Below are 18,339 nucleotides of genomic sequence, written 5' to 3'. Positions count from 1 at the left end.
TGGGTTTATTTTAACTAAATTTCAATGTCGCTCTCAGATCGCTGGAACTACGTAAGAATCTAAATAACGAAGATGATAAATCTACTACCTTGTTCTTTCAACCATAATGTTAATATTTAGACAAAAATTTGCTCTTTACTGAACCAAAAATGCACCCTCCTACGTTAATGTGGCTCGCTGAACATACCCTACCTGAAAATTCATTTAAAAACTTGTTTAAAAACCATTTTAATTCGTGATGTGCAGCAAAAACTATGTTAATAACAGTTTGAAGCAAGCGATAAAAATTACGAGATAATCAACACATTGAAGATTCGAAAGTTTATAATTTCACTACATTTTTCAAAATAGAGACTAGTAAAATAACTAATATTTACGAAATTTAAGTAGGGAAATAGCTATTGCTAAATAGAGTAGAATAGAAATACAACATCATGAGAATAGAAATACAACAACGATCTCAGGGAATGGAGTTACGAAATGAGATTTCAGGTTACTCAAAGTAGCCTTCAGTATACAACGGAGCGGTTAATTACGTAAATAATTTCTCAAAGCTTCCTGTGACATATTTACAGTCATACTGCTTTTAATGCAATTCTAATAATTAGGGGGAATATTCTCTGTGGGTGAACATTCAATAACTTATTCAAATGGATCTTGTTGCAACACCATTTGAAAGTAATTAGTCGAAAGACAAAGCGACGACAAGCCCCCCAAAAATAATTATACGCTGCAATCCGACATTTCTCAATTTTAAAACCAATTCGGAAAGCAACACGACCTACAATGATGTAAACGCTGAAGCTATGGCCTTAAAAAATAAATTCAATGTTGCGACGTAAACACAACGTGTAAGAATAACGCTGTTCCAGTTTTCATGACAAATCAATCATGAAGAAGATGCAAATTATGTTAAATATTGTAGAGTCGTCGAAAGTTTTATTGTTGGATGCATCTCCCCTAATTTCACGCAGCATATGACAATACACAATATTACGATGAACTTACAGCAGGTCAATGATGAATACGAAGAACGCTAGGCATGCACTAAATAACGAATAAGCAAATATTATAAGTCGACCTCATCTTAAAGTTTAGAATAGGCCCGAGTATTATCTTGTCGAGAACATTTTTTCCTGCACTACGTAAGTATGGGAATACTTAAGCATAAAATTAAGGGGCAGTGACCGACATGTAGCTTAGATTTAAATTTTGCACCTTTTTAAAATGTCTAATGCCATATTTATGATAAAATACTTAGTGAATAATAATATTGGAGCCACGAGAAGCGAACTTGAACACCAGGGTCCATACTTTCAAAAAAAGTTAAGATATCGTAAGTTCATCAGCCAATCATTGACGGCCTTGCAAGCAAAATCCACCAATCATAGACAAGAAAATGGAGCGTAGGTACTTACGTTTACTTAGCGAGTTTTGAAAGTATGGCCTCAGAAATGAAACAGGGAAGATAATTAAATCCATCATCGTCACTTAATTATTACAGAATAGCTTCTAGTCATTAGGATAGGAATAAAAATTCAATCTTTGATTCCACAAATACGGTCTCTTTGTTGTTTAGAAGGCGATAAGTAAAAAGTAACGCATTTGCAATTAATTTATCACTTGCTGTGTGTAGTCTTTATTTAGCAAATCGTTCAATTTGATGGTCAGAGCAGTTACAGCCATAGGAGTTTTAATAGAATCCTTGACCCCTAGAACTGTTTTCTGCAAGAAAGTTAAAGTGTTCTTATAGCATGACGGGTAAGAGCGGTTCAGTATGTAGTAGAGAGCAAGCCAGAGAACTACGCCTTTAAGAAGACCTTTGGTACTACACACATGAATTTTATCAGCTACAACTTGAATTGTTGTGTCAATAGCTGAAACATGGTCATTAAGCCTTCTTTCAACGGGTGGGAAAGCAGAAGAAAGTGCCTTGTCAACTGTCGATTTCCATTCAGCAAAAGATTCCTCAGAAGTGTCTTCAAGAAAATGAACCGGAGCGACGGCAGAAAGAACGCTATCATGCAGCGAAATATCAACGGAGGAGTTGGCGGTAGGTAGTGCACCGGCATCTTGTTCATTCATAGCAGGACCCTCGAATGGAAAACTGCCAGAATAACTTCCATCAACTGAGGTTGCACCGGGTGTGGAGGCCCAAGGAAATTCCACCAAAAGATAGGGCGCACGATCCTGCAATTGAAATTTGCTGTCCCATTAACTAAAAATGGCTTTTTCGCATATTATATCAATTACTTAGGGATATCCATAGATTCCATTATTCTACCGACCCAAATATATATCAGCTCTTTTCACGTCCGTTACTTCGCTAACTTGTAGTGAGGTAATCTCACAGTCAATATAAAAAAAATTGCCTGAATACTATAAATACTAAACGATGGAATACTCATCAAATCCAGAAGTTGTCTCTCCATATTAATTGCAGAATCTTTCGACAATAGCAATAGTAATCAGCTAGAATTGTAACTTGACCTCGAGAAAGTTTTCTAATTGCAAACACAGAAAGGACTCGGATGACCTATGTCCAACTGACATCGTTAGCAGGTGATGCTGGAATAGCGCACCCAAGCTGACTTCTTTCCTTTAGTAGAGAAGGCAGATGAAAAATAGCTCGACAGCAACGTCCCTCTGTAAAGAATTTGAAGTGATGATAATGGATCAATTCAATTTGATACCGAATGATTTCATTCCATAGCAGGAGTATTGAAATTCAAAGCTAGAAACACTATTAGACTATATTTTCACCCTATTCAAATACAAATTGATGAAGTATACATTTTTTCATTTTCAGCATGCCAAGAATAAGCAGTGGCTAACGAGTTTCTTCATCATTCTTGACAGCATTTTCTCCGCTTCAGGAGTCAATGAAAATTATACAATTACAAGTCAATCCGTTAATAAAAGCGCAAAAATTAAAAACTTGACTGAATATGACGTAATTTCCGATCATTTCAAGATGAAATAAATGGTTGACCTGATCTTAAACCAGTCGGTGAATACCTTTCAACTTCTCATTTGGAGGAGGGTCCAGTATAGTCGTAAAACCCATGTCGTCTTTCGCAAGGCGTAGAATAGCAGGAGCATAGGCCATTAGCCTCTGTGTCATCACTTCCAAAATATCCAATCCAGTGAGACGACGGAATTCCAGAATAATCTACGGAAAAATATTCAGTTTATATTCCCGCATAAGACAATTCTAATTGATGCAATGATTGCAACTGTAGTGACTATCATGATATAATCTCACAGAAGGAATTTTGTTTAGAATTCATTCAAACTAACCTGTTGTTCATCAAACAGATACGGGAAATCGTTCTTTAATTGCTGAACATTGATCATGCCGGTGACAATAAGCCGGCGCCGGTATGGAAAAGTTTTGTTCATTAGGTCATTGATCTTCTGCCGATCGTTCTCGTTATTTTTGAAGTCATTCAACATGACTTCTTTGTGCTGCGTCATTTCAGAATCGTCATCCGCTGAACAATCAAGAGTTGGACAATTTACCACGCCAAATGTTTGTTTACTTTTAGGAGTGCGCTTCAAATGATCGTCGATCTGACTTGCACTACTTTCATTTTGAGATGAAGCCGAAGGCTCTGCAGTCTTGACCATCATGGATTGTCTTCGTTTACGGTAGGCCTCAACAGCTGGTACTTCAAGATCTCTCCGCTTTCTTGTGTTCCTCAGTTTTTCAGACAAGCGGGTTCTCCAATAGATCTGGCAGCGAATTCAAAAATTAAAATTCCGACAGGACTTCCATCAACTTTTTAAATTAAAACATGTATAAGTAGCAATGCATATTCAATGTTGCTGTCGTAAATAAATAAATATGATTTCAGTGCTTTAAAAACTGTATTTTTCATAAGTGATGTTTTTTGTCGTTTAAATAAAATCCAGTATCCACTTCAACTCACCACCGACTCTGCGAATGGAAGCGGTACCAAATACGGATATTTTTCAACAATTTTTATAGCGATGGACTTGTATTGACTTGGAGTGGGGTAACTGAAAGGGAAAAAGCTTGTTGCAATAAAACGAATGAAAAACTCTGCACTCCAAAAACAATCCCATACTATTATTTTTGGCAAATACAATTGTAAAGCAACAAAATATTTCACAATTATTGAACCGCTAATCAATGACATATTTTTCAAAGCTTAAACAAGCCTGGAACCTGTAGCTAGCGGGATAGTTAATGACGATTGTGGCTATCGAAGGCTTGATTCAGACTGATCAAGCAACATGAAACTTACAAAGTAAAGCGGGTAATTCCGTGGTATAGATGGTCCATTAAGAGGGTCAGGTGCGCCTTTTGAAGAGCTTTCTGCTGATGAAGTGCATTTCTGAGGCTAGGGGGTAATGTTGTTTCATCGATTAAAAATGTGTCAGCCCAATTACCCTCATCGTGGTACTGAGCGTAGCGTGACTTCTTCGCTTTTCGAGAATTAGTGTAACCAGGGAAACTTTCAAAAACTGTAGGAAAGGTGATGTGTTCTGATAAGCCCAAAGATTCACCAGAGCCAGGCACCTCTGTCATCTCAGCTCTGTTGAAGAAACAATAATTCAGATAGAGTGCTCTCTTTACCATCTGCAATTATCAATGGTTCTCGAGGCTTGATCTTCTAAACAACACAAAAATAAAGGAGACTTCTAAACCTTCTAATGATAGATATATGGGAGCAGAATGTAGTTGCAGGCCCCATATTTTCTACACTGAACTAATTGGCAGTTGCTAAGAATGTATCTTATGTGGCGCATATTTCAGATAGACATGATATTTATCATGTTTGTTTATAGGTTTTCTTAATACGACGAGAAAGTCAACTGGTTGAGCGTCATTCGTCGTAACATTGGGAATACCGATGGATGAGCCTCAGAGTAGTCTTTAAAATCTTCATCACACACTCTTCGAAAAACCCACCGTATAGAATAAGGCTGAGCGGAGTTTCAACTGCCAACCTAATACACCCGAGTCATACGTGCTTTTCTAAGACCAGTACTAAGCTGACATGCGGTCGAACGCGAACACAGAAGCTTAACATCAACATAGACTTGGCATCAACTTTGCTCGTGAGCCTCAACAACTTGTGTAGAATAGGTGCATTATGATCACATTATTACCATCGATCCGCGTAATACAGCTCAAAATGGGCGTTATGTTACACACAATTCAGCAGTATTAATGTCACTAGATTGCTTAAATCGCATATTCACAAAAAAAAAATAAAAGAAAAACTCCGTAAAAATTCACCATATAAAAAATTCACTCTATTGAAAACTTTTCGGAGTACAGCTCCATCGTCAGTTTGAAAAATCTAGAACACAAATACAATCAGAAGTTAATGCAGTCTAAATTCAGAAATAAAAAATACAGAAGTTAAAGCTAAAATTTACAAACAAAAGACAGAGTAATAAGGTGAAAATCTATCTATTCACAATTTCCGGTGGATTTGATCTAAAGGCTGTATTACAACTAGGCCTCTCTTTGAAAATATACAATGATTCTAAAATTCAGAGATCGAAAGCACCTAAACTAGAAGCTAAAACCTTAGTCACTGTCGGACACTGGAACGTTGTACTGTTTGGCGTGAGTGTGCACAGCAGAATTACGAGGACGCAATAATAACTGTGCAGTCCTATAACTACATTTTTTGTGTTTTGCAACTCTAGAATAAAGATTGCGTGGCGTCATCGCTATGTACACAGTTGCACATCGCGCACAATTATCTTTATAAAATAGGCACTATCGCATGTGATATATCGCTGTATTTTTATTTCTGAATTTCGACAATCCATCAGTACAAACGCATATGAACATTTTTAATAATTATTTTTCAAATTGCGCCACATAACGCTAATTAGTTCATAAAATTGGTACTACAAACCACTAATCACCCATAAAAAGCCCATTGTATGTATATAACTTCAATGTTCATCGTTTCTTCATTGCATCTATGAAATTTCTAGTGTTCCTAACGTTGTCGCTATGTTCGCACAGTGTAGCATTTCAAAAATATCACGGTGGTAAATTTGCAGCAACGTGCCGACAGCATATAGCTATATCACCCAAATAAAAATTATTGATGGAGCCCCGATTGATTAATTATTGAAGGATAAAGGCGCAAACCAATGTCTTACATTGAAGGCTTGTCCGGCCTATGCTTCACCATTTACCTGCCGATGGAATGGACACTCTGCCATGAAATTTTTTTCATCAAAATCTACCTTTCGGCATCCATGGCGCATGGATGTATACTTTCGATGGCCACCTCTTGAAATTAATTTTTTTAAATGTTCCCTGTAGCACCTTATGTCGATGAAGAACTATCGTCTGCCTAGCCACTACACGCATTTCTTTCGTGCAACAATGCATTATTATATAAACTGATATGAATGGAATAAGACGTTCTTTCATGCATGTGAGACTAATCAAAGCTTCATATGTACGTCTATTTAGGTACCTGAGATTTCGATCTCTCAATCAACGAACAGACAACAATAAGAAGACATTCATTAGGATATGGATAGTTTCCTATCTATACCAGGTGCTACGGAGAACATAATTTTGTCGGGTATCAGAAGCAATATAGATTAAAAGTGTAGAAATAAAGAGGCAATTAACGTTATAATTTATTGTATGAGCCCTCATCTGTGCTTACAAAATGAACGAAATTGCGGTATGGAACAAGTAAATTAACAATACAGAGTACGATGGCCTGTCATGTCGGTCATCGCAATAAAAATACCATTCCTTATCATAGCCTCATAAATTTGCATCTCGTGTGTGACAAAACATGAGAAGTGACTGATGCTGAAATTATTTAGAACGAAAAATTTGCGGAAAACTTCATATAACAGGCTAACGGAGTTGCTTAATTCGCCGAACGATATTACATACGTTAGCTGAAATAAAAACTTGCACTCCCACACATCACCACACTAAAGTACCGCATCATCAGAACGTGATCTAAAGCAATCTATTAGGTAGATTTGGCTTTAATACTGGTTTACCAAATTCATACCGAGAATATGACGTCATAAATTAAAATAAATCGTTTTGAAATTCGAAACTGCTACCAGAAATTTCTTTTTGAACCCTCGATATACAAACTAACAAAAAATTTAGTTCGATAAATTTTTAAACGTGAGTTTACAAAGAAAAATGCTCACATTAAATCCAGCTAAACATATTACCCAAGCGTCGCAGTCAAACCAAGTTGCGGGGATCTTCGAATCGAACAAAATAAAACGTATACTAAGATTTTACAGTACGATCCCATATGAAATTCATCAGCAAAATAATTTACCTTTCAAAGTAACTCCATATTACACAAACTAAAATTGGGGAAAATTGTCAACCATATCATGCACATCGTCCCTTGGTGGTACAAAACTTCCAGCATCAAGAAGCATTTCTTCAGACGTGGACCACGATGGACCAGCATCAAACGTATCCCAACCAGTTGTCTGAGTATGGCTTGGATTGACTGCAGTTCGGCTTGAAGTAGCTACAGCCTCGCCAGCGATATGGCTTGAGTTTAAGACGCGAGCTGTCGATCCTTCTGGGCGACTTGGAGTTAGGGCATTTTCCTGATTAGTCTTAAGATTTATGGCTGCCCCTGTGGCGTCTTTCCTCTTTCCTCGTTGTCCCGACCAGTCAATAGCTCCTGTAAGACATAAAATTGCCCTAATTAATACTGCAATATGCAAAATATTCAATTTGTATTGTTCTGGATCACATGGAAAAGGAAATACTTGGGCAATTTTGAGACAGAAAACATGTAACAGGCTAAATTTATACTAACCTTTCAGTGCCAATCTAATTGCTGTTTTCACCTCGCATCGCGGTACCTGACTGTAGTCTGGTATTTGACTCAGGGCTCCTAAGAAAAAATTTAAATTGTTAATAATATACTTTGTTATACACATTATTGCTTTGCTTGATATACATGTTATACATATACAACAGGCATATTTTTCACGATGCAGCTGTGATTTCTCGTCAGTAGAAGTAACATTCTCAATTAAAGCCATAAGAAAAACGCAATGATTTTTGTAAAAATGTCTCACGTTCAATGGCAAGACACGATGGAGAGTTATCAAATTTCATCTTCGTTCGTTGTCGTCGAAGGCCAAGTCCGGTCATTGAAAAGGCTAATGCAAGTTCCCTCGTCAATAGGAGTTTCAACATCGAGGTAGCAGTCTTGTTTAGAGTAGAATCCTTAGACGTTACAAGAATTGGAATCTGAGAAGCAATTAAAGAACTTGTTCATTCTATTTACATAGTTAATTCAATTAACAACAGAGATGCACTTCCTCCAACAATATTTGAATCATATTTAACACAGATACACTTTGGCTCGAAGCCCAGTATAATCAACACCTTAAAATTGATCTTGTTATTTAATTTGATCAATTGGGCACATAATCTGATATCGAATTACTGATGTACGCGTAAATGAATGTTGTGTAAAAATTGAGAATGAACGATCGGAGAATTGATATACATTTAAATATTGTAAAATCATTCACAACACAGCCTACAGTTTTATACATAGGGAGCGACTCCCGGTCCCTATAGGGTATTACGAGTGCTATTCAGCTATCACAATTTATATCAATATAGCCATCGTCTGATATGGCACACTTACCAAATCTGATCGAGTCATTAGCGTTTGTAGCTCGTCTAGAGTCTTGGCAGGACAGAAGGTCGGTCGTGGAAAGGGCGCAACTGTCTCTTTTTTCGAAATATCTTTCAGCATTAAATTGTTTTCGAGTACAACAGCTTTAACTAAGCTGATATCGTTGATGTTTTTGTCAATCATCTTGATCATTCTTGTTATTTGTTCTTCCGCGAGGTCACTGAAGAGAAATAACAAGTAATGAGCGAAATAAAAGCTTGAGAATGTTGCAAGGATTTAGACTCTCTTAGCAATGTCGAAGTTCAGTTGAATCGAGAAATTATGACACGAATGGAGTCTCAGTGATATCGTTTAAAGCTAGAAAAATTTATAAATTAATCAACGTATGACGCAGTTCTAGCCCTGGTTATTTTGATCGTCATGCATACCAAAAACAAGGTAAGAGGAATCTGAGGAATATAAGAAATCTTTTTCTTACCCTATCCTTTTGCCTATATCCCGGTAACTACCCGTAGATAATATATTTGAATAGATTCGAATATATGTATACAACTCTAGTATTGCCTCCTTGATGTAGGCTGCATTGCACTATAAACTTCAGCTAACATTTCTCGGATTAATAATCTCGATGCTGTAATACGCTAATTTTTCGATATAATCGCCAGATTTGTCAATCCTTTACGAACCATAGGAGAGGTTTCTTCGACACGGCCGAAAAATTTGGACAGTTTACCAATTCTATTTTTACACTTACTTCGTTGAAGGATAAGCAATACATCGTGTTCTGCAGAAATTATTGAAATTTCATGGAGAACACTGTAATGAAGCTGCAATTCATTCAGATTTTCATTCGATGTTGTTCAATCAGTCAGGCTCACAATGCAAACTATCAACTATATGATGCAACCTAATGTGCGAGAAATTTCTAACCATAAACTAACACAAATTAGAACTGTTGGGAGATCTTCCACACATTAATATCTGAGAAATGTTAGCCACCGATCCAGATGCAGGAATGTCGGCTGCTAATTGGCGGTGCTTAAGTGTAGACGAATGGTTTCGGAAGATGAATGTAAAATTTCATCCCGAAGAAACTACCCGTGCACTTTGTAGCAGATACGGGAAAATTAAAGTTCAGCATAGCTATTCTACGGAACGTTTCTTCCAAGTGTTAGGAACTTTCCTTCTAGTATAATCAACAATAGCATGAGACAATTATTACTAGACAGGAGTAATTCTAGGTAAAAACTTGTGAAAAATTCAATCATTCTATAAAGGTAATGGCAATTTCTTACAAGCTGATCTTAGCTTGTATGAAAGAATTAAGAATCGCTCAGTATACATGAGTGGTTCCCAAAGTGGGCGATATCGCCCCCCTAAGGGCGGTGGAGAGATTTTGGGGGGGGGGGCGGTAAGGAAAAAGAGGGCGTTTGGGAGGCGATAGAGGGGCGGTAGTTCAAAGTCGAAGTCAGAAGTTCCAATATTTGTTTGAAGATTTGTACACAACATGTGCAGCACATGACTCCCAGCGATGATTTATTTCACCCAGATCTGTTTTTTTAACCTCTCCTGGGTTTACGTCTCGAACAAATTAACGGCCGGACTCGCGGCCCATCTCACGGCCAATTTCCAATTCAATGTTCAAGTAATACCTTTCTAACTTATGAACTTAACTCGATGAAACTTGGTACACGTATTCATTAGGACCTAACGGTAATGTTAAGCTCGTGAATTTTTTTTTATTTTGCCTTCATTTGTTTTTGCCATAGTTATATGGCAATACGGGCCGAAATTCACAGTAACGGGTAATCAAGAAATTTTTTCCAAACTATTGAGCAAATTCGAACGAAATTTTGAATTTACAAACCTCACTACCGAACGTTAATGTTTAGCTCATGAAAATGTATTCGATTGTGCCTTAGTTTGCGAGTTTTTCCATTTCACCTTCATTCGTGATTTAAACAGCAATACGTGCTTAAATTCGCAGTAATCAAAAAATTCCTTCCAAAACTACTGAATGGATTTGAACGAAACTTAGTATCTAAATACCTAACCACAGCAACGATGATGTTTAGCTCGCTACAATTTTTTCGTTTTGCCTTCGTTAGCTAGATAAACGATCATACGTAAACGGCTCTTGGTTAAACCGGCCGTTAGAAAAGAAGGTCGTTCCTCCTATATCTGTACAACTCGCAAACGAAAGCAAAATAGAAAAATTGTCGCGAGCTAAACATCGCCGTTGAGAGGTTAGGTATTTATATACAAAAGTTTCGTTGAAATCTGTTCAGTAGCTTAGAAGAAATTTCTTGATCGCCACGAATTTAAGCGACAAATTATCCGGCGATACGGGCCGAATATAAGGAAGTGTGAAATCAATAATGACTGTGAAATGAAAAAAAACTCGCAATCGAAGGTAAAATCGAAAATTTTTTAAAGCCGCTTGGTAGTTAGGAATGTATATTCAAAATTTCGTACAAATCTGTTCAGTAGTTTGGAAGAAATTCTTTAATCACTGCGAATTTCGGCCTTTATCGCAATATACAGTGGGGGGAAATAAATATTCGTACACTTGAAAAAACGTATTTTAATGTATGTAAGTACACAAACTTAACAGGAAAAGTGATTCAAATTATGTATAGAGACGCATAGTATTCAAAAATACTATCAAAAGAAGTTAAATCTCAATGCAACAAAAAACAATGCAACATGTTCACTTTTCGGGTGAAAAAAGTATTCGTACAAAACAATAAATCCGCATTATTTCAATTTAATACTTGGTTGACTACCCTTTATTCAGCTCAGCAGATACCAGTCTATTTCTATACGTCTCGACCAATGATTTGCAGATGCTGACTGGTATTTTATACCATTCTTCTTGGCACACCACCTTAAGATTCTCAATGTTTGTTGGGGACCTTTTCTTAATTTGAATCTTCATGTAGTTGCAAAATACGTTAACTATGGTTACTGATTACATTACTGGAACGTGCTACATGTTTCTAGTACATTCTGGAATGTTCTGGTGTGAAATATTAGTCAAAAGTTGTTTTGTACGAATACTTTTTTGACCCGAAGAATTTAACATGTTGCATTAATTTTTGTTGCATTGAGATTTAATTTCTATTGATGCTATTTTTGAATACAATGCGCCTCTATACATAATATAAATCACTTCTCCTGTTCAGTTTGTGTACTTACATACATTAAAATACGATTTTTCAAGTGTACGAATATTTTCCCCCCACTGTAACTCACGAATGAAGGTGAAATTTAAAATTTTTACCAGCTAAAAATCAACGTTAGGTTCTGATGAATATGTGTTCCTAGTTTCCTCGAGATGCGTTCGTTAGTTTGGGAGATATTACTTGATAGTTGAATTTGGAGATTGGTCATGCGACTGGCCACGAGTCCGGCCGTGAATTTGCACGAGACGTCCTAGGTTTCTAGTGCTTAAACAGTTAAAACAGCTTAAAAACATATTGGTTCACTAAATGGTGTTCATTTGTGAAATACACATTTGTGTTTAACATTTATCTATTAAAATTGCAGCGTACTAAATTTCAAGAAAGAAGCGTATGTTTTTATATGTGTCTGTGCATGGGGGGCGCTAGAAGTTCATTAGGGAGCCAAAGGGGGCGCCAGCCTGAAAAAGTTTGGGAACCACTGATATACATTATCCACTAGTATAAAAAGAATATGATAATCGCAAATGCGCAAGCCCTGCGTCATAATGAAATTTTCATAAATTCACAAGCAGAGTGCAGTAGTCTTTACGATAACAACGTATGATAGGTATAGCAAGTGGAAAATTTCAAGTGGAGGATGTTGCTTTATTGAACAAGTCGCATTTGATAGTTTGATTTCTTGCACTTATAGCAATATATTCTATTTTCCAGAAGCTTTTTCAGATGTGAAACACGTCACAATGCATATAATCGCTAACTGATGCAGAGGTAAGGTAGGTCAAGCATTAATTTTACAATCATTTACTCTCAAAATATTTATATAATCTACTGTTGAGAGTGAGCCTAAAAACATCTAATAGCTTATGAAAGCAGTTGATCAATTCAACATTGATAAACTGCATCAAGAAATATACAGGTAAAATGAATATCCGATCATATAAAAATACAATGGCTAAACATAAAGCATTCAATGTGCACAAAACATCTCACACATGTTTTTTGTCTTCTAAATGAGTTAACTTTAGAGCTCATAGCTGACAATATTTTGCTAACAGGGGCCACTGATAACTCATAGCAAAAATTATCGAACGTACGTGATACTAAATTCTTACATATTCTTCGTTCGGCATGGTTGTCTCGAGCATGGTGGAATTCAAAAGTTGACTATATCTATAGAAACACATGGCATGATAAAATAATTCTTTATAATGCCTTGTCAAGTCGGAACGAGGGACTAGGGTCAAATGCTACTTTTCATTACTGAAACCTATTATTGCAACAGCTGAGCAACATGCGTGGAACCGTTTCAATTAGTATATCATTATTGGTAGGTAATATTCTGTCCAATGCTCAGACGGATAGAAAAGGTACTATCACCTCATCGCAGATTATGTGATTACAGATTACATGACCGAAACTTCTTTACTATACCGAACCAAAATAATTTCGTGATGTTACAGATGAAGCTAGTTCAAACAGCCAATAAATGCTCGCATCACCTTGCGCTGGAAAAAATTCAAACGTATAATGGATATGAGAGCGAAGAATTCAGATATACAAATGACAGAAAATATCTTAGTTACCAAAAGTACAACAAATATTGGTAGTTACTGTAAATTACATAAGGTTCATTTAAAACGATATACATTGAGTTATGATCTAAAAGCTTTACTTGTAGATCGAGATCGTTCAATCGAGAAGCAAATTTTTGACCTAACATTTTACTGGCGTTGAAAATTGAGACGAGTTTCTGCGAAGTTCCAAATTAATTTGAGAGAAATAGTGAGAGGTCTCAATCGCCAATAGAAATTCACATTCACATTTTACCCGCATTTTTTGTTGACAATTCTCAAAGTTTTACTTGTATCAACAGTATCTTATTTTCTAATTCAACCTAGACAGTTTAATCACTTTTAAATGATGCATCAGATGCAAAAACTAGTCGTTTAGAAATAGTTCAGGTGTTTAGGTGTTCAAGAATGGAACGTTCGGTATTCAGTGATTTTAGAACACCCGTCAGGAAAGGGGATTTAGAAATTGAATCTATTTGGACGATAACTTTCTGGATAAAATTCAGAGTATTTCTATGTTTTTTGTGGTAAAAACTGTTTAATACGAAGCAGGAAGCAAATAGTACACTGAGCCCTTGGAAGTACCCAGAAGTTTTACACAGCACAACGTTTCCGGTCATGACTCTGCCTGCCATCACTCCATCCTCTTGTTCAAGGACCAATAATGGCTCGTTCTCACTATTCTGCTCAAGCATAAATATGATCTCATTTTAGAAGGATCATTAGATAAATTGTAACTATTGACTAAATTGGCCTTTATGGCATAACAAATTTAGAAGTAAAGAAAACGCTAATTAAATTTAACGTATATTCAATGAAAAAATTTTGCAGAAAATCTCCGTTGTGAGTTCAAAAACTTTATAAAATACAACAACAATCAATAGTGAAAATCAAATTTGGGTTTTCACTACTGAATTTACTTGTATGATACGAAGCTTTGATGATGGGCATGGCCTCCGAAACGTTTTCATTGAAGACACGGTGAATTTATTTCACATTTTCTTTCCTTTTAAGCTCTTAGTGAACTTGCGGTTTAAGCAGACTAGTGATATAAGTATTTATTTCAATAATAATAACTAGAAAATGAACCCTAGAGTTAGGGGTCGGGAAATTCAATCTCTCTGCATATGAGGCCGAGAGTTTAAAGCCTCCACACTTGAGTTTAAAGCCACAATCGCCAAAAAATATTACCTGAATCTAGAGTGAATGATAGAAATAGGGCAAAAAGTTAGAACAAAGTTAAAATAAAGAAAAGTTAGAATTAATGCAAAAGGTTAACAGAAACCTCCATTTCGATTCATTCATAGTTATTTTCATTCAATGTTTGAGCAAACTAGTAATTTGTCAAGAATAATTTATAAGTTTTTCTTACCAAAGTAATTTCAGTAGAGGATGGAAGTGTCTCTTTCATCAGTTTAGGAAGTGAGGCCATTGCCATTTCGGCGATAGCAGTATCTGTTTTAAATAATTAGCTTTTGTTAGGAAATCTGTCGGCTTTGCTCATTCGTGCCATTTTCTCCAATAAATAGTAGGTACAAAATTAACTGTACGCCTCAAAATGCAGTGAGTAATTTTTTTTAATATTTCAATTCTTCTATCATCTTAAAGTATGTAGTAAGTTAAGAATTTGAATTTTGATTACCAATATGTTTTTGTCAAATAAAACGTAAGAACACCTTTACAAATTCAAAAACTGAATTTTATCAAAATGCTAATCTAACAAGTACGTATAGAGGTTAATAGTTGTGCAAATAGTGAAGTAGAAATGGATCAATCAATGCAACATTAAATAACTTTTTTACGCTGCAAGTCTCCCATTTAATTGGTATATACAATTGAACTGGGCTATATTTTAACAAAAAAAATCCATGCCCTAAAAATCCAGATCAATGCTCTCTGATTCGTCAGACCCACATTTATTGCAAATCAATCTAAAACACTTCCAATATTATTGAAATTCGAAAAGAGCACAGTAATCTCAGAAATTCGTTTCCCGAAGGAGAGGATGAAGTTTCTTTGGGATTTCAAACTAAAAGGCAAATACGTTTTATGGTGACTAAGTTCGAACAGATCGTTGAGTAATTTAGGTTATTTAATTTCAAAATAATGAATTTTATCTGGGATGACAGGATCCAGATCCATACAGAAACTTGAAAGGATTATCCATCCCAAGCAAAACCAAACCAAAGTACCCATCCCTTGGCAAACCAAAAACAAACCTCTAGTCATCATCAACAAAATAACATTGAAAAGTACCTCACCATTATCTGCCGAAATCATTGCACCATCAGCAGTTAATCGAATGATGGACTTGGCATACTTCTTCAAAAAAACAGTGATTACAGCAGGTAAGTCTACTTCGGTTATGCGTCGGAATTCTTCGAGTAACTGCAGGTGGAAGGGTGCATTACTTCAACAATTAGATGGTGGTCCTACTTATAACAGATTTCATTTACATTCGGAGTCATATTCAACACATGCAGCTTAAAGAAATGATTCTTCTTTCAAGCTTGTTAATGTTTTTGAGATTGGAAAAATCATATTTGGGCTGGTTTCTCTGAAGAAAAAATTATGGTAAATAAAGTATGTGCATAATGCATAGCCATTGCCATGTCATATCAGCTACTAGCTTTTGTAAATGTAGCATAAGGAAAAAACTTCACATCCTTTTTAGTGACAACGGATACATTCACATCATTTCAAACGTCTATAAAGAGATGGAGCTGATGAAATGAAGAAATTACTGACCGACTTAAAACGGCATCACATTTACCTGATTAGGGGTGAACAGACATGGATATAACTCCTTCACATTTTCTGAAGAGGGTAGGTCGGTAAAGATATATCGCCGCCTGTCGGCAAACGTGCATTTCAGTGATGTGTTGATGGCATCATGATTTGGCTGCTCTTTCATCACCTCACTTTTCATAAACTGAATATGTGCGTTGATGCTAGCGTCATCTTCACTTTTATCTCGAGTAGGTAAGAAGTTGGGACATCCAAAACCAAGAGGACGTTTCCTTTTCAGTGTCCCCTGACATTTATTTGCTTTATATAACTGATTTTTCATCCTCATGTGCTCAACCTCCGGCAAGTCTCGAACCTCAGTTCTTCTTTTATTTCGCAACTTGTGTGATAGTCTGTACCTCCAGTAACTCTGAAAATTCAAACAATTTCTTATCATAATTGATAATGTGATTTTTTTATATATAAAGTGAACTTTTCTGAAAACAATACAGCTGTTATATGTTATATCTTGCTCTGTTCCGGATTTCCATTATCGCTAGTATACTCTCAGTTACTATTGGAAATGATTCAACAGAAGCAAATGTAATGCAACTGACCACCTTAACCCAATCGGAAAACCAGATGCAATAACATGTAACATTTTTTGTGTAAAAACAGTTTAAAGTATTGCACCATCTTAAGTAACTAAAAATTGGCTGATGTGTGGTAAATGATGAATGAAATAAAAGAAAATGTAATGTGAATAAATGATCAGGGTTCACTCACTTCAGCATCATGCTGTGTCAGTCCATTGCCAAGGTGAGGGTACATTGTAAGCAGAGCCACTGCCACAGACTTAAACTGAGATGGAGTTGGGTAACTGCATGTCAAAACAAGTACATAAACAGGGGTAAATTCATAATCACTACAAACAAAATATTAGAGGTAATTCCGCCCAAGCTCTGGGAATCAACTATAGAGCAGCAAATTGATATTATGATTGCCACGAACTCACACGGATGACAATTTGGAAGCAGAAAACAATTAATTGCAAAGAACTGCAACAAGTCTCAGACTTGGAAGTTGGAGACTTGCACAAGAGAATATCATAATTGTAAGAATTGAAATACAGATAACTAAACTTCGTCCAATAGATGGAATTCACATTAGAGATTGTATGTTTCAAAAATGGCAGTAGAAATTTATCAACAAAAATTGTTTGAACTTTTATACTGGACAACACACACCCTATTTTAGCAATATTCCTATTTCTACTAAAATTATCTCTTGAGTGAGATGATCAATTTTATTACTACCTTGTTTACTCACCACAGAATTTAAATATTTGTAATATCTGATGTTTTAAAAATGTAACAAGTCACTTAGGAAGAAATTTATCAAATACACCAGACAAAATTGATAACCAATTGACGGATATATTGCAAACAAATATTTCATGGGTACTATTAAAAAATTATATCAAACTAAAATTCATTAGGTTCACTTACATTGAATATGACAGAATTGTCTCATACAAACTCTGTATAAGAGCTCTTTGATGCCTAGGCAGAAGCGGAGTTTTCTTTTCTAAGGCTTGTTGAAGAGATGGATGAAATTTATCAAAATCTATGGGAAAAACTAGTGGCCAATTTTTATTCCTTCTACCAGAAACTCCATCACTTTTTGTAGAAGCCAGATCAATGGAACAGCTGGGTTTAGTTATATCAATATTGTCAATTCCATGTTGAAAAGCATTTAAAGATCCAGATAGACAATTTTTGGAGTTAGTAGCATCAACTTGCTCGGGAGGGCTTTGTTGAGGCTGTACGGGATTAGATGAGCATGATTGCAGCGCCACAGAAACCGGAATGTTAGCGGAAACGACATCCAATGTTTCCCTGAAATGAAAAGAAGACATGACCAAAAACTATGCTGAGTAAAATCTACTATGTGAAATTGAATTTTTTTGTAAATGAATCAAGTTTGGCCACTTGCATTTTAACAAAATTACCAACTAATTGGCTTCTTGAGACAAAAAAACAATTGCAAAGATATACTTCTAGAGAAAAGCAAGTATTATACCTATAGACTTAGAAAATGAATGTCAGAGCTGAGCCTGAAGCAGGATGTTTCAACCAGTGTAATACAATTATTGCAGAGCAATAACATACTGGGCTCAATATAAACCATTCACTG

The 18,339-nt window shown here is 35.9% G+C and overlaps 2 protein-coding genes across 3 annotated transcripts; both read right to left on the bottom strand.

The window, feature by feature from the left end:
* Positions 1-1,452: 1,452 nt before the first annotated feature.
* Positions 1,453-18,111, bottom strand: LOC108675922. 2 transcript variants are annotated; one of them, XM_018163977.2, is made up of 11 exons: positions 17,652-18,095; positions 16,930-17,023; positions 16,190-16,573; positions 15,678-15,804; positions 14,789-14,871; positions 4,272-4,562; positions 3,933-4,023; positions 3,301-3,735; positions 3,019-3,172; positions 2,552-2,646; positions 1,453-2,190 (listed from the first exon to the last, which is right to left on the bottom strand). In XM_018163977.2, exons 6-11 carry the CDS (start codon positions 4,553-4,555, stop codon positions 1,612-1,614), a joined length of 1,638 nt encoding a protein of 545 aa, XP_018019466.1. In that variant the 5' UTR covers positions 4,556-4,562; positions 14,789-14,871; positions 15,678-15,804; positions 16,190-16,573; positions 16,930-17,023; positions 17,652-18,095; the 3' UTR covers positions 1,453-1,611. The 2 variants fall into 2 exon arrangements, with proteins under 2 accessions (XP_018019466.1, XP_047740690.1); XM_047884734.1 differs by lacking the exons at positions 1,453-2,190; positions 2,552-2,646; positions 3,019-3,172; ... (1 more) ...; positions 3,933-4,023; positions 4,272-4,562 and adding an exon at positions 12,315-14,099 and having other exon boundaries at positions 17,652-18,111.
* On the bottom strand, positions 6,636-9,933 carry LOC108675923. Its single transcript, XM_018163978.2, has 4 exons — positions 8,670-9,933; positions 8,089-8,263; positions 7,824-7,901; positions 6,636-7,685 (listed from the first exon to the last, which is right to left on the bottom strand). Exons 1-4 carry the CDS (start codon positions 8,850-8,852, stop codon positions 7,354-7,356), a joined length of 768 nt encoding a protein of 255 aa, XP_018019467.1. The 5' UTR covers positions 8,853-9,933; the 3' UTR covers positions 6,636-7,353.
* Positions 18,112-18,339: the final 228 nt, after the last annotated feature.

This window comes from Hyalella azteca, unplaced genomic scaffold, assembly GCF_000764305.2.
Source record: "Hyalella azteca isolate HAZT.00-mixed unplaced genomic scaffold, Hazt_2.0.2 contig16069, whole genome shotgun sequence".
Taxonomy (NCBI): Eukaryota; Metazoa; Arthropoda; class Malacostraca; order Amphipoda; family Hyalellidae; genus Hyalella; species Hyalella azteca.
The sequence above is the reverse complement of the archived record's forward strand: the minus strand, read 5'-3'. Positions and strand labels throughout refer to the sequence as shown.